The following is a 26,728-nucleotide window of genomic DNA, read 5'->3' on the forward strand; positions in this document are numbered from 1 at the left end:
GCCCACAGTCTATACTGAAAACACATGCTACACACTATAAAACACTTTGATTTGTATGTGATATTTTAACTATTTACAAGAAATAAACAAACTGGTTATTACAAATTTCTCTTGCACACATGCAAGTTTTGTATATACATATAACATCTCCTCTCCTTCCAACAGTTGATGTGAAACGCACACCCACCACTGTCATTCTTCACCATTCCGATTCGTCATCAATATTCGACTTCAAACATTTTAACAATAACCCTTATGCCCCCCCACCCCCTCTCGCCCTCGGCCATAAATCAGCTGCTGGTATCTAGTTCATTCGGCAAGTTCTTGGAAAACCTTTCAAGGCACAGTCTGTCAGTTCTTTGTGCGCTGATGTCTTGGGGTCAGCTTTTTACGGTCTTCATGTGGTGGTTATTAATGTAGTGCCCCATGCACATGGGGGGAACCTCCCTGGTAGCTATTAGTTTCTGTATCGGGCCCCGGGTGTGCTGTGGTTACTTCAGGCCAGGCGTTCATACTTCTCGAAAAAGGGGAGCCAGAGTTCTTAGATATTTGTTCTAGATTCATCCATGAGATGTGTCAAACTCCATGTCGTAGATGGCCCGTACCTTGTTGGCCCAATCTTTTTCTCCTGGCATTTGTGGGCTCTTCCACTTTTGGGCCGGGCAGCACCTGGCCACTACCAACATAACCTGTAGCATGTGACCCTGGGTTACCTCATGGTCGTCTCCTACGTCAATCCCGAAGAGGAGAAGCCAGGGGCACAAAGATATAATGCCACCATCGACCCCTTTAATCCAGGATAATACCTCTCCCCAGTATGTTTGAACCATGGGGCATTTCCATCACGTGTATGTAGTCACCTTTTTCTTTCCGGCATTTCCAACAGTGTGGTTGTATCCCGCCCTCATCCTAGCGATCCTCTGGGGGAGATAATGCCACCTAAGCTATATCTTCAGGGTCTGGTGTCGGTATTGAAGTGAGGTTGTTGATCGGTTAGCTCGTATGCACATTTTGGACCGTTTATCATCAATTACCCCTCCCAGGTCCCTTTCCCATTGTGTCCGGGCTGACAGGGGTTCCCCGGGGGCCGAGTGTAAGAGGAGTTTGTAGAGGCGAGATATGACCCCCCCCTGCCCTCCCCTGTGGAGCTCCGGGTGGAGATTAGCAGTTTGTTGAAATTCTGTCAGGTATCTCCTAAGGGTGTCTCCCCACGAAGGTTCAGTGAGGACTCCCTTGAGCTGGAGATAGCAGAACGGTGAAAGTTTGCCCAACCCTAGGGCCTCCTCTAAGTCTAGTAGGGGTAGGAAGGATCCCCTCCCCCCATCCCAAAGGTGTCCTGTTCTAGTGAGACCCGCCTTGTACCATTGCAGGAACGCGGCCGGTTCCGCTATTTTATCTATAAACGGGGGTTGGAGGGGCAGCCCAAATGCAACTCAACGGAGAGGGTCATGTGGTGAGCCATCTGTAATAACCTCGTTCCCTCCAGACCGACCACAGGACCCCCAGCACCGGGTGGTGTAGGACCCTTCTTGGGATGCGCGATCTTGGGACCTGCAACCATTCGTCCATCGTGACCGGGGCTAGTACCTTGTTGTCCATTGCCACCCACTGCTTTTCCGTCCCTGGGTTAAAATGATCCGTCGGGACCCTCAACTGGGCTGCCTTGTAGTATGTTTCAAAGTCTGGGAACCCCACCCCTCCGTCTTCCTTGGGCTTCGTTAGGACCTCATATGAAATTCTGTGCTTCTTGCACGCCCAGAGGAATTTCAATAGGGTTAGTTTTATTTCAGTTAGGAAGGTCTTTGGCACCTTGATGGGGAGCATCTGGAAAAGGAATAGGAATTTAGGGAGGACTACCATTTTAATCACATTAAGACGCGCTATCCATGAGAGCCCCGAGCTTGCCCATTTCTCTACATCCCTCTTGATTTCTATCCAGAGTGGGGTGAAGTTATTGGGGAAGAGGCCTGTAGGGTTCCCTGTGACTTGGACCCCCAGATAATGGAACCCATCCCTCTGAAGTCGGAAGGGTAGCTCTCCCACATACTCTCTGATACATTTCCCCCTATGAAAGCCACTGACCTCCCCAGGTTAACCTTAAATCCAGAGAGTTCTCCGTAGCATGTTAGGCCCTGCAGCACTTGAGGGACCGCCTGGGATGGTTTGGTGATGTAGAGGAGCGCATCGTCTGCGAATAGGCTAAATTTAAAGTGGGAGTCTCCTATCCGTACACCATTGATTTCCTCATTCTTCCGGACCGAGACCGCACAATGCTCCATGACAAGGCGTATATTACAGGGGATAGTGGGCAGCCCTGTCTCGTACCTCTCACCATGGGGGGGGGAGAAGGCCCCTGATTCTGTCCCGTTAACAACCACCTTGGCTGAGGGGGTGGAGTATAACGGCCATATCCAGCCCAACCATTTAGGACCCATTCCCACCTCAGAGAAAACCTCCCCATAAATCCCCAACTGACCCTGTCGAAAGGCCTTCTCTGCGTCAAGTGCCAGCAGCAGAGCCCATTCATCCCGCATCGCCTTTGAATTTAGTACGTGGAGGGTTTTGCGCATGCTGTTGGAGCTTTGTCTATTGAGGATAAATCCCGCCTGATCTGGGTGGACCAGACGGGGGAGGCATCTTTCTAGTCGGGTAGCTAGAATTCTGGCAAAGATCTTAGCGTCCAGGTTCAGGAGGAAAATAGGCCTGTATGATCCGCAGTCTGCCGGATCTCTGCCCGGTTTGGGTATTACAGTGATGAGGGCCTGTAGGAAGGTGTGTGGGATTGTGTCTCGGTTTCTTATTTGATTGGACAATTTGGCCATGGGTTCTGCTAGAATGGCTTGACACTGTTTATAGAAATCCACCGTATACCCATCCCCCCGCAACCCCTGTGCCTTTGCCACTTTTAGCCTCTTAATGGCGCCTTTCACCTCCTCAACTGATATATTCCCCTCCAGCCCCTGTAGCTCTCGCTCGGTCAGTCGGGTTAATGGGTGTTCCGCTAAGTATGCCCTGGATCCCTTCCACTGATTCCATCCCTTGTTTTGTGTAGAGTTCCCTGTAAAAATCAGCGAAGCATTCTGCTACTTGCTCCTTCTTGTTGCACTAATTGGCCCCTTTATCTCTGGTGGGTCCCACCCCCCTTTCCATTCTACATCCCCTGGCTCTATGTGCCAGGAGAGTCCCCACTCTATCCCGCCTTTCGTAGTACCTTTGTCGTGTGTATCTCAGTTTCTTAATTACTTCCCCTATGAGGACTGTATGAAGTGCCTGTCTCTTCCCTTGCATCTCTATCAGGAGGGTTTCCCTGTCCTCCCCATCGAGACTGAGACTAGCGCGCAGGGCCTTTAGTTCTTCTCAGAGTTTGCTTTCAATAAGTCCTCGCTCTCGCTTGCGCCTGGAGCCCTCGGCTATCAGGAGGCCCCGGAAGGTAGCCTTCGCGGCTTACCACACCATCACCATGTCGGATTCCCCATTATCGTTTGTCTCAAAGTAGGCTGCCATCTCGTTCCTTAAGAAGTCTCTAAAGACTGGTTCTCTCAGGAGTGTGTCGTTGCAACGCCATCGGGTGGATCTCGGGGACATGGGCAGCGACCAGTTTGCCACCAACAGTTCGTGGTCTGACCATGTTATTGCTTCCATCCTGGGGTCCGAGGCCACCCCTCCCCGCTCCTGAGGTTAAGAGCAGGTCGAATCTCGTATAGGTGTAGTGTGGGGGAGAGGTGTATCCCCCCCGGGCCTGGCCACGCCTTGCGCCACACGTCTGCCCAATAGCGTTCCCTTAGGAGAGTTTGTAGAGCTAGATTGTCTTTGGTGACACCCCTTGGCCCTGCTCCCCTTGCCGTCCACCAGTCTAGTTTAGGGTCCATTATGAGGTTGAAATCACCTCCTAGTATCATGGCCCCCTCTGCCCATTCATCCATTAGCCTGAAGATCTGGGTCAGGAACCGTATCTGACCAGAGTTGGGCACGTATAGGGTGGCCAGCATGATACGTTCGCCCTCACAAGTGCCCTTCATCCCCAGGAATCGCCCCCCGAAGCCTCTCTTGGTCTCTATATTTGTGAGGTGGAGAGTCTTGTATAGAAGAATGCCCACCCCTTCCTTCTTTGAACTTCTATGGGGGGGGGCCCAGAAGTTGCTCCCAATTACTTTTCCTTTAATCGGCAACTCTTTCCCCTGTTTGTAGTGAGTTTCTTGTAGGAAGAGTAACATCAGCTGTTTGCGGAACATGTTGCTCGTCAGTGATCTTTTGTTTTGAGAGTTTAAGCCCTTGACATTGAGCGTGCCTATCCTGCCTTCAACCATTGTCGTCCTTGATCATATTTTCTTTGTGCTCCTTTGTTTCCGGTGTGGAGCCCGTTGTGAAGCTAAGAGCCCCAGCTCGATCTGGCTGATCCCATTTCCCACAAACCTTCTAGGCTTGTCCCTCCTGCTCCTCGGTTCCCTCCCCCCTTTCCCAGTTGTCGAGGGGTTCGTCTTCATCCCACGACGGTTGTCGGGTCTGGTTAACTAACCACCAGGGCTTCTTTCCCAGCCCCGGGTGTCATGGTTTGTCTGGATTCCCCAGCCTCAACTTCTTGTGGGAGCCATTGCCCATTTTAGGTTTGTCAGAGGGTCTCGCACTCCAGACTTCTAAGTGCTGCCCCCCTTCCCGCCTCCCATCTGACTAATATTTCCTTGGCAGAGCCGCAGGGCCAACCACGTCCCGATCCTGGCTCCCCTAACTCGGGAGCTAACCTGGTGCCAACGTGGCATGTTAACTTAGTTTCTAGGGGCCTCGGTCCTCGGTTTCTTCGATGGATTTTTGTGTGGTCGACGGGCCAATGACATTTTAGACTGAGAGCTATATTGCGGTATCTGGTTCATTTCAGGTGTCCCTCGGATGCCGAGGAGGGGTGTCTAGTTTTCTGGAACTTGCGGGCCCATTTTACCTTTACCTTTGCCTTGCCTCTAAAATTGTCTGGGCCGCTATGGCCACGACCCGGGTCCCGCATGTCTGTCACAGTCGACTGAGGGTCCGGCCCAGTCATTCAGTAATTCTTCCGTGACCCTCTGGATATCTTCTACAGATACAAGATGGTGCTTCTCTCCTTTCCGTTCAAATGCTAAGTAGAAGGGGTGGCCCAGCGGTATCTAACCCCCCTCTCCTGGAGCCATTTGGTGAGGTTGCCGCATTTCTTCCTCATCAGCAAGGTGAGGGCCGAGAGGTCTTGGTAAACGGCCACCTTGAAATCCACGTATTGTATGTTCCCAAGAGTCCTCGCCTTCTCCAAGATCCTAGCCTTGTCTCTGTAATAATGTAATCTTGCTAGGACCCGAGCGAGGGCCCTTGCCTCCACGTCCGGTGCGGTGCACTCTGTCCATTTTGACGTCTTCAGTGGCTTCTCTACCCAGAATAATATGTATGATGTCGTGTATCTCGACCTCTAGGCCAAGCAGGCTCTCTCCCTCCGATTCCACCAGGCCGAAGATGCGTAAATTGTTTCTCCTTTCCCTGTTTTCCATGTCGTCGACCTTGAATCTTAGATCCTCTTCGTGCCGCTGGACCTCCATGAACCTGGCTTCCATTTGAGTCTCTAGGAGTGCAGTGGAAAGTTGGTTGTTTTCAATCCCTTCCATGCGGTCTTCCAGAGTAGTCACTTTTGTAGTGAGGTCTGCCAGCTTGGCCCCCATGTCTGTTTTTATCCCCCGGATCTCTTCTAAGATCATCTGGATGTTGTTCTGGATCGCGCCCAGGGCCGGGGCCGGGGTGGGTGGGCCTCCGGAGGCCATTTCGTTCTCGTCGGCTCGTAAATTGGAATTTGGCAAGAGTTTCCTTCCAACTCATGTAGATCGTGCAAGGTCGGGTGTGAAGGTGTCCCCGTGGAACTCGTGTGGTGGTCTCCGTCCCCCCGACCCACTCCAATTTATCTCCTGGCTGGTCTTTCAGGGGCTTCAGTGGTTGGGCTATTGTACCGATAGTCAGTGGGTCCGCAGATGAGTTGGGTCGTGGGCAAGTCGCTGGTAGCTCGTCTGGCCCTGTTTCAGGGTCTCTTGGTCCTTCTGGGCCTGGTGCAGGGCGGCCCCGGGTCTGAGGAGCGCTGGGGTCCGGTGTATAGGCCTTATCCGTGGTGAGAGTGGGCTTTATGTAGGGTAAGATTGGTACCAGAGGCTTTTGCGGGGTAGATGGTGCTTCTCTATGTGGCCCAGCTACAGGGGTGACCACTTGGATGGTGGCCAGCCGTCAGGACCCCTCCCGTGTTTTCCACACCAGTTGTGTGGAAGGGCGCGCTTCAGGCTAGAAGGGGGTCCTTTTGGGGTTCACGCAACCTCTCTTGGTCTTGCTGGGCGACTGTGCGTGGCACTCCGGTGGCCGTGCTGTGCGCCCCGTGGCTGGGGACCATTGACTGGGTGCGTGGGCTCTCAGGATCCGACCCTCTGACAGTGGTTGCAGATTGGCTAGTCCCCCTTGCGTGGATGGTGGGGGTCAGTGCTACTTGCTCAGGGGGGCCCCTCCGTGGTGCCTCCTCACCTTGCTACACGTGTCCCTGCTGTGTTGGGTCCCCCACCAGTCAATGTTCGGGCATGCTCCCGCGTCGACCCAGGTTGGGGGGGGGGGGTCCCGAGGGCGTTTGATTCTTCGGACCTGACTTCAGGAGCTTGTGGGCTCTTGGGTTCTTCTGAGCGTGTGCCCTTTAATCCTCACAGTTGTGGCACGGTGGGCCCCCCACACGGCCCGCGGCGCTCTTCATCTTTTAGTCCGGGCCCCAACTCCTGGGCGCACCTCCCGCGGGCGCGCCCCCACTCCGGCCCCGGAGACAGGTGCTGGGCTCAGGGGTCGGGCGGCTGCCGAGAGGGCGAACAGTGGCGCTGCCTCCTCAACACGGCCCCCACCTCCTTACCGCGGTCCTTCTCGGTGCACGCCTCGTCGGTGGTGCGCGGGGGCTGTTGCACCCCGTTACACACAGAGTTGATGACGATGTCTGTCTGTGGGGATGGGGGGGTGCTGTCCAGGCCGCAGGACTCTGGCATCTCGCCTGTTGCTCCTGATGCGCTGCTCCGTGACGTAGTGTGGAGTCCTGGAGGGGGAGGGGCGCTCGCACTCCCTGCCATGTAGCTCAGGCCCGGGGCACCTCTGAGCTCCGGACTTCGAACGTTGTGTTGGGCTTCGGTTCAGCAAGCCTTTTCTTGGCCTTGTGAGCGGGCTGAGGCCTTCCTTCTCCTGTCTCGCAAAGTTCCCGGGGCTTGAACGGGAACTCTAGGCTCAGGCAGCCATCTTGCCTGCGCCCCCTGGTGGCCTCGTTGATGATACTTTAATCCCTGTTGCAAGTGCCTTATTTTCAATCTCTGTAATGCTCGATAGTGCAAGGGGCCTGGAAATATGGCTTGAATGGATGCTGCCAGCAGCCCTACAAGCCTTGCGAGCACTCTTAGTGAAACTACTTGCTGTTTTAAGCATGCCCTGATCTCTCTCCTGATATCTTGTATCTTCCTTGCTGGCAGTTCCAGCATAGCCTTTCTTGTGTCCAATATGAACCCCAGAAAGTCTAGCCTCTGCGCCGGCTTGATAACTGATTTCTCTGCGTTCACTAGGAATCCCAATGACTGCAGCAGGTCCTGTACCCATCTTGTCTGATATTCTAGCGCTTCCCGGTCCTCCGATGGGAGCAGTAGGTCGTCTAGATATAGAGAGAGAGATTTCTAAACTTTATTTTAAGTTTTCACTCAAACCGTTACATAACCACACCCACATTAGGGTGCAACAATAATGCGCCATCCAACTCCCCACTCTTTCCGCCCCCCCCAAACCCCCCTCCACCAGCCCTCCGGGTTCGTTGAAGCAGTGGATCCTCTTCATTAGGTATTAGTAAGGGTGCCAGTCCCTGTGTTTGGGTGAGCTGGGAATCATTGTCCCGGGTGCTTCTCCTTCCCGGTTAGGATGATGTGGATTCCTCTGCCTCGTTGATTAAGTATGTAACTAATAGTACCCATAAGTCTGGGGGGGCGAGCATGTTGGGGTAATGTCCTGATGAAGTCTGTCTCCACATCCTGGCAGTAGAGGACGTCCTTGCGCCAGTTCACTGGCGGGACTGGTCCTTGACCCCCAAGACATGGCAATTCTTCTGCGAGCAAGTGTCATCAGAACTCCTGCTAGCTTCCTTATGGCTGGCGATAGTTGCTTGGTCATCCCGGGTAGTGCCACCATCGGGATGGGTTGTAGTTCCCGAGCCCCCTCCTCCCCCACCCCCTCCTCCCCACTATCGTCGATTCAATCTGTAGGACCTGTGTTCAGAATGGGGTCAGCATGGGACAGTCCCATGCCAGGTGGAAGAAATCGGCTTCTGAGTCTCTGCATCTTTCACACGCCGCTGATGATTCTGGTTGCTGAAGGCATTTTTTTTGCAGGGGTGAAGTATGTCTGATGCAGGAAATTAAAATTAATTTGCTTGAGACGTGAGATTTTTTGCGTTTGGCTTAGGATGTTGGTCCATTCCTCATCTGGGATTGATGTGTGGAGTGATCTTTCCCATCTTGTTTTCGTGCGTGTGTTAACAGGTACTATGTCAGTTGTAAATAGATGCGACTAATCTGCCGTCTCCCTGTGCTTGGATCACATTATGTAATAATTGCCATGTTGGTGGTGGTTGTGGGAATGTCGGGAAAAGTGCTTGGAGGGTGTATCGGAGTCTGAAGTAAAGGAAAGTGTCTAGCGAGGTGTCGCTCCCTCTGTCGCTTGTTGGGGTGTTCTAAAGGTTCCCTCGCTGAACAGATCCCCCAGAGTGTTTATCTGGAGTTTCGTAACCCATTGATGAAAGACCTTTTCCGATGTCAGGGGGATCCCTGGTATGAATTTGATTGGGAGGAGGGGGGAGAATCTAACCGGAATGCTGGATTTTTGAGCCATCCTTTTCCAGATTGCGTAGGTCGCGAGGACAATATTCAGTGTGTTGTGGCGTACTGGAAGTTGACTGATAATGACAGCTCTCAATAGGTTGGGTGTCGCTAGGGCTCATTCTATTTGAATGTGTTGTCTGACGAAGTGCGTGGTATACCAATAACTGAGAAATTGCGCCTGGGCTGCCCAGTAATTTCGTTCCATATCTGGGAAGAGCTAGGCCTCCACTGGACACTGGTAGTATTAACGTCGAGTGAGCCACCCTCGCTGGTTTGCTCGCCCAAAGTAGTTCAAGGACTAGACTTTTAATTCTCTTCATGAAGGATTGTGGAATTAGGATAGATATGTTAGCAAATAAATATAGTAGTTTTCTGGAGAATCACCATTTTTACCAGTGAGGCCCTCCCCATAAGGTCAATGGCAGCGTCTTCCCTCAGGTTACTTTCTCCTGCAGTGTCCTCACTACTGCCTCATAGTTATCCCGGAATATGTCCTGGTAATTTAGGGACATCCGTATCCCCAGGTATCGAACATGTGAGTTCTCCCATGCAAAATGATAGTCGTCTGCGAATGCCCTAGTGGCTGGAGTCAGCGGGAATATGATTGATTCTCTCATGATCGGGTTTAGGTTTTCAATGGGGTCATGAATGAGTAACGCTACATCATCCGCATAGAGGGATATTATTAGCTTGTGAGGACCGATGGAGAGACCCTTATGGAGTTGTTGGGATCGCAAATTCGATGCAAGGGATTCCATTATTAGTGAAAATATTAGCGCTGAAAGCGGGCAACCTTGTCTGTTGCCCCATTGTAGATTTATAGGTGCAGACTTTTTTGATCTTAAAACAATGGTGGCTTGGGGGTTGGTGTACAACAAAGAGACTAGGTTGATGAAATGGGCCCTGACGCCTAGTTAACTGCGAAGCGGAAAGGCCACTCGACAGTCGAAGGCCTACTCGGCGTCGAGCAGAACTGCGACGGCCTAGTGGGCAGGGTCAAGTGCCTCAATGATTCCAGCCTTCTGATACCGAAAGTTGTGCTGCGTCCAGGCACAAATCTAGCCTGGTCTGAGAGAACTAGAGCCGGCATCAAGGGGAGCAGCCTGCTAGCCAATATTTTTGCCAGGATTTTATCGAGATTTAGTAAAGAGATGGGTCTGTATGATGCAGATTCCTCGGGGGGGTTTGCCTGTTTTGTGTAATAGGATTATATTGGCTTCACAAAGGGTCTGTGGAAGGGACCCGGTTTTTAGTGCCTCATCGTACACCTCCACAAGGAGGGGAGCCAAGTGCTTGCAAAGGCTTTGTAAAATTCCCCCGTTAGGCCGTCGGGCCCAGGGGCTTTGGTGTTTGGACGGGATTTGATGGCTTCTATGATCTCTTCTCTCATAATAGGTTTGTTGAGGAGATCACGTAATTCCCTCTTTACCCAATAAAGTTTGTGTCTTCCGAGTACCTGCGTAAGGCTTCAGAGTTGGAGTTGTGTTTTGAGGTGTTCAGTTCTTGGTAGAAAATTCTGAATTCCTCCACCATTTCTTCTGTATGTACTATCGTGCCTCGATTAGTGCTCACCCTTTCAACCATCGTCGGCTTCTTGTCCGCGTTTATCAGTTTCGCGAGGAGGGCTCCTGGTTTTTGGCCTTCCCCGTATTGAAGGATCAGTGGATCAGTCGACCTAGACCTAGGAATTTTAGTTCACGCTCTGCCGTGTCTCTGAATGTCAGTAGTTCCTCTTGAGTGCCGCTTGGGTGCGTGTATCGTTTGTAATGGAGCACAGGAGTTCAACTTTTCAATCGTTCTTCACTAGTGGCTAGTTCACGTCTAATCAGTTTAAGGATGCCGTTCTCTTTGGCCAGGCACACCCCTCTGACGAAGCACTTTAGTGTTTCCCAGAGTGTGCCCATCGATTAAACTGCACCCTGGTTTATTTCTATAAACTTAAACTCGTCCCGCAGCTTGGAGGCAAAAACCTGGTCCCGCAAAGACCCTGGCTTAAATCGCCACTGTAGCAGGCACGGTTTGGTGACGGCGGGATTGCAGTTGAGGGTCACTGCAGCGTGATCTGAGAGGTTTTGGGGAGAATTTGGCAGAGTGCGCACAAGAAAGGGCTCATCGAGGAGACAAACGGGTAGTCAATCCGGGAGCACGTGTTGTGTATAGCCGAGTGGAAGGTGTAGTCGCGCTTCTCCCAGTTACTGTCTCCACACGTCCACAAGATCGTAGGCTCTACAAATTTCTTGCACCTGGAGGCTAGCTTTGGGTGTTGGCATAGCTGTGTTCCGTATCCTATCTTTCGAGGGGTCTAAAGTAGTGTTCAGATCACCGACCCAGATGATCGTAGCAGAGCCCGTCTCTGCAAGGTGTGTGAAAACCCAGTCGAAATTATTAGCTCCATCTACATTGGGGCCGTAGGAGTTGACGAAAATAATTTCTTTGGCTGCCAGGATTCCCCTCACCAAAAGTGATCTGCCTTTGGTATCTCTTTCGGTTTTTATCAGACGAAAGCAGGCCCTTCGACTGATCAGAATAGCTACTCCTCTGGCATATGACGAATACAAGGAGAAATACCTATAGCAGCCCCTGTTTCGGGCCCAGTGATGATCTTTTCCTGGAAGGAGATGTCTCTTGAATCGTGGCCACATCCACCTCGTGTCTCCAAGTATTGTAAGACTTTTCTTGTTTTGGATGGGAGGTTGTTTCCCCTAATGTTCCATGTGTCGACTGGGTTTCTTATATGGGCTGATTTTGTAAGATGTGTCCTGTGGGGCTGCGCGGTCATGTGGAGAGTAAGCATGAGGGGCTGCTGATCTTCTTAATGTTCTGTAGAGGTGGTTCAGCATTAAATAGCTGCATGGCGGACCAGCGGGGGCCGGGAGTCCGGTGGCGTTTTTCCCAACCCATTCTCTAACAACCTTACTTACACGGGCAACCCCCAACTCACCCGTTTGGATACCTATTCTGGGGGGGTGGACCGCATTGTTGCGTGTCCGACGCCCGGTTCCCCAACCTATAACGATAAACTGGTGAGAACTTTTTGCTGTGCAAGGGGCACGAGGGGGGTGGGGGGGTCCCCAAAATCCACGACCCTGGCAAACTTAATTCCACTGTTAGTTTCGGTTAGGTTGCTGTTCTTGGTAAATGGTTTTTCCGCCGTTGACCTTGGTTAACTAAGTCGGGTTCCTCCGGTTTCTTTCTCTCTGTGCTCGTGCATGGCTACGGTCCAGTGCGGGGCATCCTGCCTGATCCAGGTATGCATTTATTTCATCAGGTGTCTAGAAAAAATTGACTTTCCCACCATGTTGTGCTCTGAGCCGAGCCGGAAAGATTATTGAATAAGCGATTTGGTTATCTCTGAGCCTTTGCCTGATGGCTGTGAAGGAACTCCTCTGTGCTTGCACCGCTGGAGAGAAGTTTGGGTAAAAATGCACTCTGTCTCAATCGTGGTGTAGCTCTCCTTTTTCCCTGGCGAGTCGGAGAATGGTATCACAATCATTATAATTAAGCAATTTTGCAATGATTGGCCGGGGAGGAACTCCCGTGATGGGTTTGGTTGATGGGATTCTGTGGGCTCTCACGACGACAAATATGCGAGAAAGAGCCTTGTAACTGAAAAGAGGGGTACATAGTGCTTCCACAGTCTTCCATTTTCGTTTGTGGCTGGTGTTCCCTTGTTCCGACAATTCCCATATTTCTCTTGGAGCGGCCCTCCAGGTCTTCAATTCAAGCGTTAGCCGCTTTCATTTGGGTCTCCAGTTGTGTCACTCTGGCCACTGGGGCCGCCGCGCTGTCGTCTAGATTGGACATGCAGTGTTCTACCTCATTCAGGCATTCAGTGTGGGTGTCTAGGCGATGTTGTAGGAGGTTAACTTTAGAAGAAAGGCCATCCATTTTGTTGTTTAGACTCTGTATGCCTGCCTTCAGGTCCAGGAGGAGTTCCTTGATGCCTGTAGAGCATGCTCCCTCGTCCATTCGGTGTGCACTGTCCATCGGGGGCTCAGGTTCCTCCAGCAATCTGGGTGTCTTGGGGGCTGATCCGGTCTCGAAGTTTAGCTTCCTCTGTGGCCTGTCAGTTTTACCCATTCCGTTTGTGCTGGGGGAGGTATCCCCGTGTGGTGTTTGGCGTCTATAGGCAGTTGTTTTGACCCCTGTTGTAATTTAGGGGGCAGTCGGTCTTGCGTCGTGTAGCGGCAGTTCTTGGTCAGAGTATGACACTCCGGAGAGATGATAATGGATGTGGCGTCCAGTGTGGGTTTAAATTGCCAATGAACTCTGCCAGTTATAACTTGTAAACTCACTGGAGGGTGGGGGGGGGGGGATGTGCACAGCCCGCGAGGCGGTGAGGCAAAATGTCCACAGCCCGCGAGGCGGTGAGGCAAAATGTCCACTTCCTCGTGCAGTGGCAGTGTGTTTGGCCTCTGGAGTTGGTTTTTCCTTCTCTCCTCCCCGTCGCCCATTTGTGGATTGGGGGGGGGGGGGTTAGGGTTGCTGATTCTTTTTGGAGCTGGAGTGCTGCATCAATGCTGTAACGGGCCATATGGGTCCTGGGGCTTTGCTCTTGGGACTGCCTGAACTGGCATGCGGCTAATCCAGCTGAAGGGTATGGTGTACTAACGCTTGCTGCGGCCGTGGCGTATAGCAACCGCAGCGTGCGCCGGACCTGATTGGTGTTGTAGGATGTTTGGTCGGCCACGGGGCTCCACTGGCCACCCCGGAATTCGCTCCGCTGGCGCGCTGCACAGAAGCCACTGCTTACACTCTTTGGAGCTTCCCGTCGGGTCCCGCTCTTCTCGGTGGGGGAGGAGTGGCGCAGTCTGCCGCACCAGGACCAGCAGCGCCGCTCTCCGCTGTCGCTGGGGGGAGCCGGGGTATGAGGGGCCTCTGCAGCTGGACCGTCGCCCTCGCTCCCCGCGGCTGCAGAGTCCGATTTGGCTGCTCCTGCAGTCTCCCAGTGGCACAATCCCCGGATGTCTGCGGCCGCAGGTCTGTTTGGCAGAGCGGCCGCGCCATGCAGGGGGCCCTGCCCGGGCTCTGGTGTGCTGGTATATTTTCCCCGGTGTTGGGGGGGGGGGGGGGGGGCGGCGGACTGCTTCCCCCGGCTTTTGCCCTCACACGGCTTGGAGGCAATCCCCGGGTGCCTGGCAGTCAGCAGGGCCTCTCCAGTTGCTTCGGGTCTCAGGATCGTGCGGTGGTGGTTGTGGCCGTGGAACCTCCGATTTCACCTCAAATTGTGCCGTCAGGCACCTTGCCACCGGAGATAGATGCAGGGTCAGGGTGACGATGCTCCGAAAAATGCAGGATTAATTCAGGGCCGCGCGAGAGCTCACATAGCTGTGGCCATCTTGGTTGGCTCTCTAGCGCACTCCATCTAGGTATATAATCAGTCTGATGCCTTTCTCTCGTATTGCTGCAGCCACTGGTTTCATCAGTTTGGTAAAAGCCCAGGGCTCTGAAGCAAGCCCAAAGGGTATTGTCTTGAATTGCCAGAGCTGTTTGTTCTACCGAAAACCTAGGAATGTTCTGTATTGCTCCTGCACTGGAATCGTCAGATAAGCATCCTTCAGATCCAGTCTCGTCAACCAGCCTCCCTCTCTCAGGTAATCCCTGAGCTGATGGATTCCTTCCATCTTGAAGTGATGGTACACAATCCACCCGTTGAATTCTTTCAAATATATCACAGGGCAAACGTTTTCCTTTCTGTGAACTAGAAACATGTTGCTTATAAAGCTGGTGGTCCCTGGGCATCTCTCTATGGCTCTCTTCTGCGCTAGTTGGGTCAATTTGGAGTCTAAGCATTCCTGCTCTGTGGCCGCTAGGCGCTGCTGGTGGGGGGCGCGTGCTTGCACTGGTGACTGTATAAATTCTATCTGCAGACCTCTTACGGTTTGCAAAATCCAGGCAACGCTGGAAAGCGCGCGCCAGTTTTTCCAGACATACTGGTCGTCCCCCCCCTACCGGAGGGTAGGCAATAGTTCTTACCTTGTGTAAATCCTTGTCCTCGGCCGAAGCCTCTCCCTCTCCCTCTGCGTCCCCTGGGGGTACGACCTCTGGCTGGAAAGAACGCATCCTGCTGCCTGTCCTCCCAGTATTGTGCTCTATGGTTGGAGGCCCTTCTCCCTCCTTGTCGAGCGTCCCCTGAAACGACCGATCCTGGCAAAAACCATATTCAGGAATATTTTCTTGGAGGCTTGTGCTTTCTCCAAGGATGCGTAGGTGCCGACAAACCGGCCCATCTCCTTCCTGAAGGTTTCTCCGAAAAGAAGGCCTTGAGCCGCTTCTCCGGCTTCATAGGATGCTAGATCGCTCAGCTTCGGGTCGATCTTGAGCAGTAGACCTCTCCTTCTCTCCGAGGCGATCGCGCAGTTGGCGTTCCCCAGAAGGCAGACTGCTCGTTGCGCCCATCCTGCTAAGGCCTCTGGATCTACTTCCTCTCCTGCATCTCTCGCCCTCTCTGCAAGGTCCATGATCTTTGGGAGGGGCCCTGCCAAGTCCAGTACTTTCTCTTGGTAACTCTTCCAAGCTATATCGATACCTTTTTGGGGATCTTTACTGGTTTTGGATATAAAGGTCAACATTTTAGGATCCAAAACGAGGGTCTCTGCCACCTTTCCGGGAAGATCCGGTCGTGGGCATTCTGCTGGAAGGCGTTCTCGCCTCCTTGTCTAAGGCATTTCTTAGCCTCACCGTCATGTATTGAGCTACCCTGGGTGAGGGATGCCAGTCTGAGGATCTTGGGTTACGGATGCTATCCGGATCGAACATTTCCTCTTGTTCTTCCTCGCAGTGTTTCTCCTTGCGGGCTCTCTACCCCCCATCGCCCCCTGCTGAGCTTAGGCCATTCTTCCTCGACTTGCTCCTCTGTCTCTTGTGGGGAGAGGTCTCCCTCTGTTGGCTCTTCTTCTGAGCCTAGGTATTCTTCTCCCTCATTGTCTTCCCTGGGAGAGGGGGTTGTGAGGTCTGGCACTGCTAGACGCTGCAAATAGGCTTCTTTGAGCTTTGCGAAGGCATCGGCAATCTCTGGGGCCTTTTCTTTCACCTCATCCAATGGGCCCTGGGGGGGGGGTCATCGGAGGCTTTCCTCTCTCGGGCCTGAATACTCACTTAGACCCTCTTCCAGAGGGTCCGGTGGGCATGCTCTCTGTCCTTGTGGTGCTGTCTTTGGGCTGATTCCATATAGCTTCTAGCATTTCCAGCTTTTCTTGGAGGGGTCGCATCCCTTGTGCCACTGCATCTACCAGCAAGCTCCCCAGCACCTCTTTGAAGCTGGCAGCTAGGTCTAATGGCTGCTCTTCTTCGCGCCATTGGAATTCCGACATTATTTGGAGCGTGCTGTGTACCTGTATACCTGTAGCAGGTGTCTTAGCATGCCCACTTCGCTAGGCAGATCTGAAATAATTTTATTTAATTAATTTTTTTTATAGTGGCTGCACCGGACTTGTGATTTGTCTTTTATGAATGGTGGCTTATACTACAAATTTTCCCCTGCATGAGGCTTGTCTCTATTGTGCTGTGTAGTCACACTTCCTGATCTTCGTGCTGTTTCAGAGGCTTGGGATGGTGATCTCAGCAGATCTCTGCTTTTGTATTCCCACGTGGTGTAGAAACACCGTTCTCAATCAACTTCCGTGGCAACGCTAATATTCTTAGCGGGGAGTGATTATACCGCCGGGCTTGGCTACCTTACTCCTCCGCGGCGCAGCTGAAATGCGATGCGGAGGACGCAGTGAGCCCCGTCCACTTCTCCCTGAGTGTGGGGCCTGGAGCATAGCAACACTCTCTCTCTCCTTATCGGCTGCTCTGGCCACGCCTACGTGAGGGTGAGGGTGGGGGCCAGAGCGCAGCGCCGCTTCTTCTCCCTTAGAGGAGCTCCGGTAGTTTCGCGGAGGAATCGGGACCCCCGAAGTGCCGGATATACAGCACGGGGTCTGTGCTACGTGGGCTGAGTGGAATGTCCACTCAGTTATTACCATGCTGCAACGCGCAAAGCATGTGGATACTGCGCTCGCAATCTTCGGTTAGCTACTCTTAGTCACGATAAATATATACGTTATTTTCTATTGTAAAGCTCTTTCCACGTAATACGTTGGTTATCTCATGCACTATCTAACCTTCCTTAACTATTGGCTACCATAAGTCAATAATATGCCAACAATAGCTACCCTACTCCAATTACAGAGAGAGGTAAATTAAACGTTACTTATCTGCTTCAAGAGCGGTAAAAGAAGAGGAGGAGCTCGGGGGCAGGATGCGGTCATAGCTGAGCTGGAGAGTGGATGACTACAGAGACTATGGGAGTTGTAGTTTTAAAGAAGAAAAGTCACTTTGGACATTTCAAAGTTGTTTTTGGTTATAGTTTGTTGAAACTGCTGAAGAGTGGTAAGTTGAAGCATAATGCTCGCCTCCAGTCTTGCCATAGAATCTGATGAATATAAGGGGATTTGTTTCTGTTGTCATAGCTTGGGAGATCGCTATATGACCTCCCAATTATTAACCTGGGAGTTGGGCTTTGATCCAGATTTGTGAAAGGTCATGCCGACATACTTAGGTTAAAGTGGGACATTTCTATGAGACTTCATTGAAATCTACTCGTGGACTTTTTAGGAGTCCAAATATGAAAGTATTTCTATAGTCATGTTATTTTGACCTTTGAACTGTTGCTGACCTTAATAAAGCATCCAGGAATATTTCGAAAAGTTTGGCTTCTATTTAAATGCTTGAAATGTAACAAAAACAATCGTAAGCAGTAAAATATTATATTCTAAAGAAGCACATAAATGCTTCATCTTTTATTTTGTGCTTTGTTCCAGCACTAAAATGTCTAACCTTCTACACGGCAATTGTTGCTAATGTCTACGTGAGGTAACTACACCCAGATACTCTTGAAATGTTGAGGCAGCCTTGGGCCAGCCTATTCGGATGCTGCACCACCTATACCCAACTTTGACCAGAGTCAGCCCACCTGCTACCTTTCCCATTTATAAAAGACTATCACGTCTATAAAATGGGTGCTATGCTTAAATAGGCGTAGTTGGCAGGTCACTGGAGAAATCGAATCAAAGTAATATTAGAGGCAAAGGAGTGTGAAGATGGTCCATTTAGGTCAAATTCAAGCCGGTTCAAGAACCTGCTCCATGAGGAAAAGGGAGAAATACTGCTGTGACTAAATACGGCGCGCCTATAGAGCAACTTGGAGGAAGGGGCCTATGGCTTAACGAGGAGCAAAAGTTGAACATCGTCTTGGAGCTATGGCTCTATGGTCACCTCTCAAACCTGTTCTACAAAGGGCATTGGCGAAAGTAGTGAAAATATGGACGGTCAATTCCACCTAAAGCGCCACCTATAAGCCGAAACCTTTACATTGGAGTACGTTTGAGGAGGGACACGGAGCGTTTGGGAATTTACCCACCAATGAACTGTCCATGGCCATGCTAATGCCTATGGCCATCCTCACCTACTACTGGCCCCACCCTGCCTAGCACTTATTCTCTTAGGATCTCTTTGAGCTAGCTTTATCAAGCAGTAACAGCTGCTCGTGCCTGCCAGTGTTATTTCAAAGCAGTGCTCGGAGTGTTAATGGCATAATTGCAGTTGTAAATGAGTTATGGTGTAACAAACATGTCTAAACCAAGTGTGCCGTCAACCATCAGAATTACGCTTGTCCCTACACTGAAGTTGTGTTAAAAACATAAAATGACGAAGCCAACATTTTTGGTATTAGCTGGGGCTTTGCCAGGCATTTGGTCTCCTGCACCAAGTCTTGTTGAACTTGAATAGTCCCCCTCCGTCCGCCGCCTTTTCTGTGAAGTGCGGATGGGTTTTGTTTGAGTGGTTCTTTAGTGCCTTTTATGAGCAGTGTATGAAGTATGAATGGCTTCAGTGTCCTTGTTCACTGCCTTCCTCTTGCAGTGTGCGTTAATTGTGAATGGTGTAGGGGTTCTGCATGCTCTCTTGTTCTTGAATTGCTTTCCATAGCAATCTGTGAACTGCAAATTGTTTCTGTACTCCTATATGTGCTCTGGTTCCCAAGTGACTTCCTCTTGCTTTGTGCCAATTCAATGGTGTTGGTGTCCCCCGTAGGGTCTGGCGAGTCTTGAACACCTTTCTCTTTCTTTAATTACAGATGTGCGCACGCAGGCCATGTACCAGATGATGGACCAGGGCTTTGTTGGGCTCATATTCAGCTGCTTCATTGAAGACAAAAATACCAAGGTATGCGGTAACAGCAGTGTGAGGGTTGCCAAATGTTTAGAAATCGGAAAGGAGGTCCTCAGCATCATGTATTGGGGGATGCAGGATAAGCTGGGGAGCTTATTGAACCTTCATTAGATAGGTTGGAAGAATGGTCACAGCAGATGAGGGAGGTCACCAGTTATTCATTATGGAGGGGTTCAGGGGAAGGTGGTGATCCAACCAGAACTTTCCCTGACTTCTTGTGCATTGGCATTAGGCAAGCAGCTTGCCTAACCCTTTGCCTCACCATATGTTTTGGACTACAACTCCAATCAGCCCAGCTAGCATACACCATACTGAGACCATGGGAGTTGTAGTACAAAACAATTGGAGAGCTGCAGGTTGCAGACCCCTACTCTATGGGGAGGGATTAACTGAGTTTGTTGGCTGGTCTCCCTCGTGGGTTGATATGGAATACATTAGTATTTTTACTCTTTTTTTTTTTTTTTTTTTTTTTTAATAGGTGCCATTTTTTTAGACACTCCATAGTGTCATTTTTTTTTCCTTCAAGTTATCCTTGTTAACTTTTTGGCAATTGTTGCTGGGTTGCCCTAGGGATTCCACTTTTAACTTTCTCAGGCTAACCCTGCGAGAACTACATGTCCCAAGGGTAGAAAAGATCTTTGAATCCCTTTTAGGTTTGGTTAGGTGAAACCAGCACGTCCCACCTTATGTGGAGTGCTGGGGAGATGCAATGTATCCCCTTTCACACTAATACTGTAACAATTCTGTTACAGGGACAAGCTTACCTTCAATGGCTGGTGGCAGTGATATCTTTTTAGTATTCTGTTGCACCTTTTCCGCGGGCTGTGTTCACAGCTGCAGTAAAGGCACCTAAGGGTGCTCATTTTACCAAAATGGCCCCGTCTTCTTTTTTTTGCCATTTTAGTGTTTCTTGTTCCCTTCCCCTAGCTTTCTTTCGACATCCCTCCGTCGGGGTCACACTTGCCACAGTTCATAAGATCACTCTAGACCCCCTAGGTTCACTTCTTACCCAAGTCTAGGTATCGGCCGCCAGCCAGGCTTTCCTTAAAGCCCCTAGCCAGGCTTCACGCAGTTCTTTTTAACACTATTCTCAGGGTTGTAACTGATCACCCTAATTCGTAGGCATCCCTAACTCGGGCTCACATTTTGCCTCCAGTAATGCAATTCACTTTGTTTCCTCAAGACTTTGGATCGTACAAGGGGTTTTGTTCGACCCTTGTAGGACCACTTTGACGTCTTACGCCAGCCTCTCCTAGAGCCTCTTGGTATAAGCAGTTTCAACAAAAGGCAGCAACCAGAGTCGGACCACTCTCCTGCTGGTCCTTTACTATATTATTATTTTTGTTTACAGTTCAGGGTCCCCTCTTCCGGGCTCAGACCTTCTCACCTTGCTTTAAGGGTCTCCCTCTCCCGGGTGCGGACCCTTCAGTTTCCCCAAAAAAACAGTTTTGGACTTCAGTCCCAGAATGCATTATAGTGTATTTTGTTCCTACTTCAATGCTCCCTAAAACGGCAGTCCTGGACTTTGGGAGCTGCAGGAGTTTCAATGGGGATGTTTCCTGAGGTCACAGCCTAATTGCCTACCCCTTAGAGTTTTAAGGTCCACAAAAGGGCCTCCCTCTTCTGGGCTCGTACCCCTCTCACAAAGTTCATAAAGAAACTTCCCTCTGCAGGGCTCGATCCCTCCTCATACCTCATTTTTCAAAAAGGGGGTTGGGACTTCCAGTCCCAGAATGCAACATCAGGATTTTGCTCCCACTTCTCACCTCTCCAAAATGGCATTTGGCATTGGGAGCGGCAGGAGATAAAAGAGGATATTGTTCTGAGGTCTCCTTCCCTGGGCCAGTCAGGTGAACCCTCAGAGACCTGGGTTCACCTGACTGGCCCAGGGAAGGAGACTTGCTGTGGGTACTGCCAGGTAAACCCAGCTGCCCCTGGACTTGCCTTCTGGAGGTACAGCTCCCTCTGGACAGTGAAGTCTCCTCTGGACTTGCAGGGCCAGTGTCCGGGCGTGTTACTCCTCCTACAGCTCTCACTTGGTCTCTACAGCTCTTCTGGTCTTCCTCCGGCTTCCTGCACCTTCCAGCATCTCCAACTCGCTCAAAGTGTGCTCTCCTTTCCGCCTTTTATACTTCCTGGGAGTCTCCAGTGAAGCCAGGTGTGAGTAGTTGGAAAAGGAGGCCTGATCTTACCTGGCCTAATTAGCGGGACTGTCCAGTCATAGTATGGCATAGTTCTTCTGTCTCTCAATGGTGTGAGGGATCTTCATTCTTTCAGCTCCGCTCTTCCTCGTTTCAGTGTTTGTAGAGAGAGTCAGTGTGGAGGGATTGTGGGAGTTGTTTTTTCTGGTTAATTAGGGAAACGCTTTGTAGGGATTTGCCGAAATAAACAGGGTGAGTGTGTAACAGTAAATTCATGTGTTGGTTAGTTTTACAGGAAGGTATGGGGGGGCATAATGGAACCGGTTTGACAATTTCTATTTCAACTGAGGGAATGTCAGGTAGGTGCATATCTGGACAGGGGGATAGTCCTGCAGTTGTCATACACGAGATAATTGCAATTTCCTTCTCCTGGTTCTCCCACACCACCTTTCTGAGGTGGTACTTGATGGAATTAGTGGGGGTGGGGGGTGCACCAGGACAGGATTTAGAATGACCTATAAAGGTGGAGGAAGTGTCAAAGGAGGGAAAATACTGCATCCCTCCATCAGATGTCACACCCCCATTCCCAGAGGACCCCTCTCCCAGGTGATCCTCCTGCACTTGTCCACCCCCAGGGTCTGGATCCAAGGGCAATGGCCATGCCCTGGCCACCTCAGAGAGATTCCCCCAGGGCTCAGACAATGTCTCACAGTGGGTAAAACCAAAACTGTAAATGCAAGCAAAGTGAAGACATGATCCGTTGAGGTTTATTTCCTGGGAAACACTACACGTTGCTCTTTCTGCAAGGGTGGGCATCGTACCTACACACTGTAGGTTGGTAAATTTGCTTGCTCAAGTACTCTATCAGTTTATAAACTATCTGGTCTAAGACGTGGAACACATAGGTTCTTTAACATCAGATTTTGTCTTGAATGCTGCCTATACTACTGTAAGAAGGCATTCCATCTACTACCTAAAGACTTACTCAATTCAAATCTACTCTTGGCTACTATCGTGTTTTCAGCATATATATAAAACCTTTTTCAAAAAGTTGAAATGTTTAATTTTTATTGTACGATTGTGCAGAGGAAATCACTGCTGCAACTAGTATTCAGTAAATTGGCTGATAAGGAGGCAGCAGGACCTCACTTAGCTTTCACATGGCATCTTGCAGCTACTTCCCACTGGTACCAGGCAGTAGAAAAGAGTTCTTTCAGTGCGAGCAAATACAACCCATAATTGAAAATTGTAGCAAGCCGCTTAACTCTCTATAACTCTCCCATCAGCACCCCTCGATGCAGCTTGTGAAAAGTCTAAAACCACAAAGAAAAGGCATCAAAGTGTTCTGTTTTTCAAGAGCCTACTGCAAAACCTCGAACATGATTTGGCACTAATGCCCAGAGACTAGGACGGGCTAAAAGGAAACCATGGTCTGGTAAACTGTATAAAAACACGCACCCACCCCTACACCCTACATGCACCCGCCCCTACACCCTACATGCACCCACCCCTACACACCCACCCCCACATCCTACACACCCACCCGTACACACCCCCCTCCCCTGTGCACACCCTCACCCCCCCATGCACACTCACCCCTACACATTTGCTGCCGAAGGCAATGCGATGCTTCCTGTTAGTGATCCAGAGAATTCATCGCTTCTCCCCAAGGGGGAGCCACCCCCGTTGGGACTAGGGAGGTGTGCCTGCTACTCGGCACCCTCCCTAGGGGACAGGGCAAGCGGGATCCCACTGGGGGTTACTCACTGCGCCCTCTGGACAAAGTATGCCCAAGTAAGGATTCCATCCCACCTCACTTTACATGGGGGTTGAACAGGGTAGAATATACAAGGCCCCTTTAAGGTGTATGACTTAGTATCTGACCTGTATTGGTTACCACACTCTTGTTAGCATCATGTACAAGGGCATCTCCCCTCTCTTCCCAAGGAGGGTCCCAAATACACCAGCAGACCGGGAGATAGGGAGCTGGAGAGCAAGAAATAATGGCCTGTGCGACCACAGAGGAGGGAGTCCCTCCCTCACAGGAAGACGCAGAATGAAGAACTATGTCATTAACGTGGTGGGTGGAGAGTTTGGAAAGCCTGCCGGGGGACTCTGCTGCTGGGAAAAATGGAGGGCCTGGGACCACCCAAGCAGGAAGGAAGCAAAGCCAAACCATGAGCAGCGGGGGAGTCCAAAAGCTGATGAGAGAAGCAAGACTGCTCAGACTTAAGCCAGGTCTGAGACGTGGCACCATGCCTGCCATAGACACGTAATCCCCGGATGGACCCTGCCTCTGGAAAAGAGGTATGCAATCTCATGTCCAAGGCAGGTGGCAGACATTGAGGCCAGACCAAAGTCTGCACTGCACTAAGTCTGCATATCCCCTGAAGGGGTGAAAAAACAGAAGTGACCGAAAAAAGTAAGGCTGAGCTAACCACATGCTGCCCGCAGGGCTACAAGGTCAAATATTCTACAAAGTGGTGCAAAAGCAGAGGGAAGAAAGGCAGAGAATGCCATTAGCCCACGCTGGCTGAGTGCCTGAATAACCCAGGAGGGGTGAGAGAAACAAGCTATCTAACGGAACTGAACTAGCCTGTGTTCCATGGCGGACTGAGAGTATAAGTACCCCAGAAGGAGCATAGCAAAGCAACTACCACAGTAGGGCTGAACAGGCTTGTAACCCACCCGTGGTTGTAAAACCAGTTACCCCACGACTGGGTGAGCGAAAGGATAAAGCAACCAGGGCTGGCCAAGCCGTAGCCTGGATGAGTCCAAGCTGAACAATTTCGGAAAGAATAAGAGAACATTGTAGCCAGTCTGAATACTGACCCGTAGGTCCGGAGGATATTTCCCAGGAGACGGAATATGGCAGAGACAGTCTCTCCTATCGGAGAAGGACTTCATGTCAACCAAAAAATATAGACTAGAAACCTTTTCTGTTTTGGAACTTTAATACTTAATCAAGAACTGAAATATACAGAAGAACTTTTTGGTGGGCATCAGAACCCAGCCACCACTAATTTGATGAAAAAAAGGGAAGTAACCCTAGGCTATGCTTAAGGTTAGTTTATTTTTTGTTTTTTTTGTAGTTTATATTTTATTCATTTTTTTTTTTTTGTTTGTTGTAGAGTGGATAGTGTTAGGGAGATGTTATCATTATGCTTCATCCTTTCTCCTAGTAAGACCCCAAGCATGTGTTGCTGAACGTATGGGCATTTTTCTTTAATCCTGAATGAGTGGAGCCTTTTTCCATACATTCATTCTTATGGGTTCTGTCTCTTGGAACTCTATTCTATGTGTTTTACCTGTCCCATGGAGTCTTCTTTCCTCCATATCTCTTTAAGGAATCTGTGTTTTACTATTGCAGCAGATAGCCCCTTATGGGCAGCGTTGCTAGGAACCTTTTGGGTTCTCCTATTGAGATTCTTTTCTTTATCCTAGAGTAACTACAGTTCTTGATACTTAGAATCTCTCCTAAAACTTATGTTCGAATGGATTGTGTCCTCCCACGTATTCCTCATCTTGGATATATTCGTATCTTCAGTTTTGCTGCTTTGGAAAACATTTTTCACACCAAGGGGCGCTGTACTCGAGGTCGCAGCGCCGATGTCCCTTGAGGGCTGCCAACGAGCGTCGACATCATCCGCAGTATAAAGGGCTCGAGCCGCGCCTGTGGCTTCAGTTCTGTTTTTCTGACCGCTTTCGCTTGGTGTGTACGAAAACGGCACTTCAGTCTTTCGAGATGTCTTTCTCATCTAATCCTTCTACCACTAAAACTGGCTTTAAAAAGTGCCAGAAATGCAGGAAGAAAATGTCTATTGCTGACCCCCCATCGAGTTTGCCTCTGGTGCTTATGTCCGGACCATTGAGTTGACGAATGCGGTTCCTGCCAAGCCATGACCAACAAAGCGCTCAAGGAACGAAGAGGTAAATTGGCAGTGGGGGGAGGAATCTTCAAAGTTCAGTGGAGTCTAGTGGTAAATCCCGACGTAAATCGAAGAAATCTAGGTCGAGGAGTCCATCTAGAAAATCGTCTTCGAAGAGGCGTCGCTGATCTCTCTTCATCATCATCATCTTCCGATACAGGGGTTATCACCTGGCCATCAAAGCATGATTCCCCTAGAAAATGGGAAGCTTTCAGAGCCTCGATGATGCAAATCTTTGAGAACGCGGCCGAGACCCCCTCAAAGAAATAGCATGAAGACCAAGCCCGGCTCATTCTAAGAGTGACCAGAGGGAGGTCCGAGAATCCGGTGAAATTCGTTGAGGGTGTCGAGAGAAACATCTCCGACACCTCATAAAAAAAAAAGCAAGACAGGCCGACCGTTGCATAAACGGAAGGCAACACCAGACAAAATGGCGTTGGGTGCCAAACCGCCATCTAAGTCTGTGTCGAAGGTCTCCTCAAGGCCTCTGTCGAAGACTTACTCGACGCCAGTGTCGAAGGTAGTGTCGACAGCGCTTATATCTAAGGATCCTTCGACTGTGTCGAGGCCTGCATCGACGATATCGATGCCTTTCGAGGTCCACGCAGATTCCGGCACCTATATCGATGCCTTTGGCAAAGCCAAGGTCTATGCCTACACAATCCACGGGTAAGATTTATAACCCTCTGCATAGACGAGACTTTTTCTAAATCTATGGCTCTATTTACGAAAAACAATCCTCTGAAGAGGATATTTCCCCTTCTGGGGTAAGATATGGAACAAGAGATCTTCCTTGATCCTCACTCCAAAATGGCTGACCTCTATGAAGGTCTACAAACAGCCAGTGGTCTAGACTCGTCTCCTGAATTGGATTTTGAAAAACCTGACCATGCAGACTAGTGATATAGAAGTCTTATGAATAGGGTGGTAGAATTCATGGGGTGGAGTAGAAATTCACCTATTTATGAGCAGGATGACATGACGGACGTTCTCAGTGAAGGTCCTTCAAAGGATCCTATCCTTCCTTTTCACACAGCACTTCAAGGGACGGTTATGGCCGCATGGGAAACGCCAGATTCTGGACCAGCGGTGAACAAAAATTTCACAAGGAAGTACAGGTCCTCTTCTTCTGACCCTAACTAAACATCCTTCACCTGAGAGCTTAGTGGTTCAGGCAGCCACATCCACTAGACAATCGGCATACCCGTCAATTCCCCCAGATAGGGATAAGAGAAATGATGCCTGGTCTCGAAAGATTTTCTCTGTGGGCGGCATGGCCTTAACGTCAACCAATGTGACTTGCACCCTTGCAAGATTCACATACATCCTGTGGGATTGTTTGTTTATTCACTTATTACGCGCTCCAGACCCGGAGGTAATAGGGCACCACAATATGAAGATGCACAGTTTACAGTTATACAATATACACAGATATGCAAATATAATAGTATTTACAGTAGATACAGCACACAGTTCAGGGTGCAGGTAATATATAGTGTACAAATATACAAGTTACGTATGAATCACTCTGTGGAGCCCTCGTACTCAGGGTAGAGTAGAGACATATGAA

At 50.3% G+C, this 26,728-nt stretch overlaps 1 protein-coding gene across 4 annotated transcripts in view; it reads left to right on the top strand.

Moving 5' to 3' along the window:
* Positions 1–26,728, top strand: part of BRCC3 (BRCA1/BRCA2-containing complex subunit 3) — a 197,196-nt gene that overhangs the window by 44,061 nt on the left and 126,407 nt on the right. For all 4 annotated transcript variants that reach the window (XM_069648986.1, XM_069648988.1, XM_069648987.1 and 1 more), the window contains exon 4: positions 18,994–19,082. In XM_069648986.1, coding sequence (XP_069505087.1) covers positions 18,994–19,082 — 89 coding nt within the window. The remainder of the gene's footprint in view (positions 1–18,993; positions 19,083–26,728) is intronic.

Source organism: Ambystoma mexicanum, chromosome 2q (assembly GCF_040938575.1).
Source record: "Ambystoma mexicanum isolate Mex_15411 chromosome 2q, UKY_AmexF1_1, whole genome shotgun sequence".
Classification (NCBI taxonomy): Eukaryota; Metazoa; Chordata; class Amphibia; order Caudata; family Ambystomatidae; genus Ambystoma; species Ambystoma mexicanum.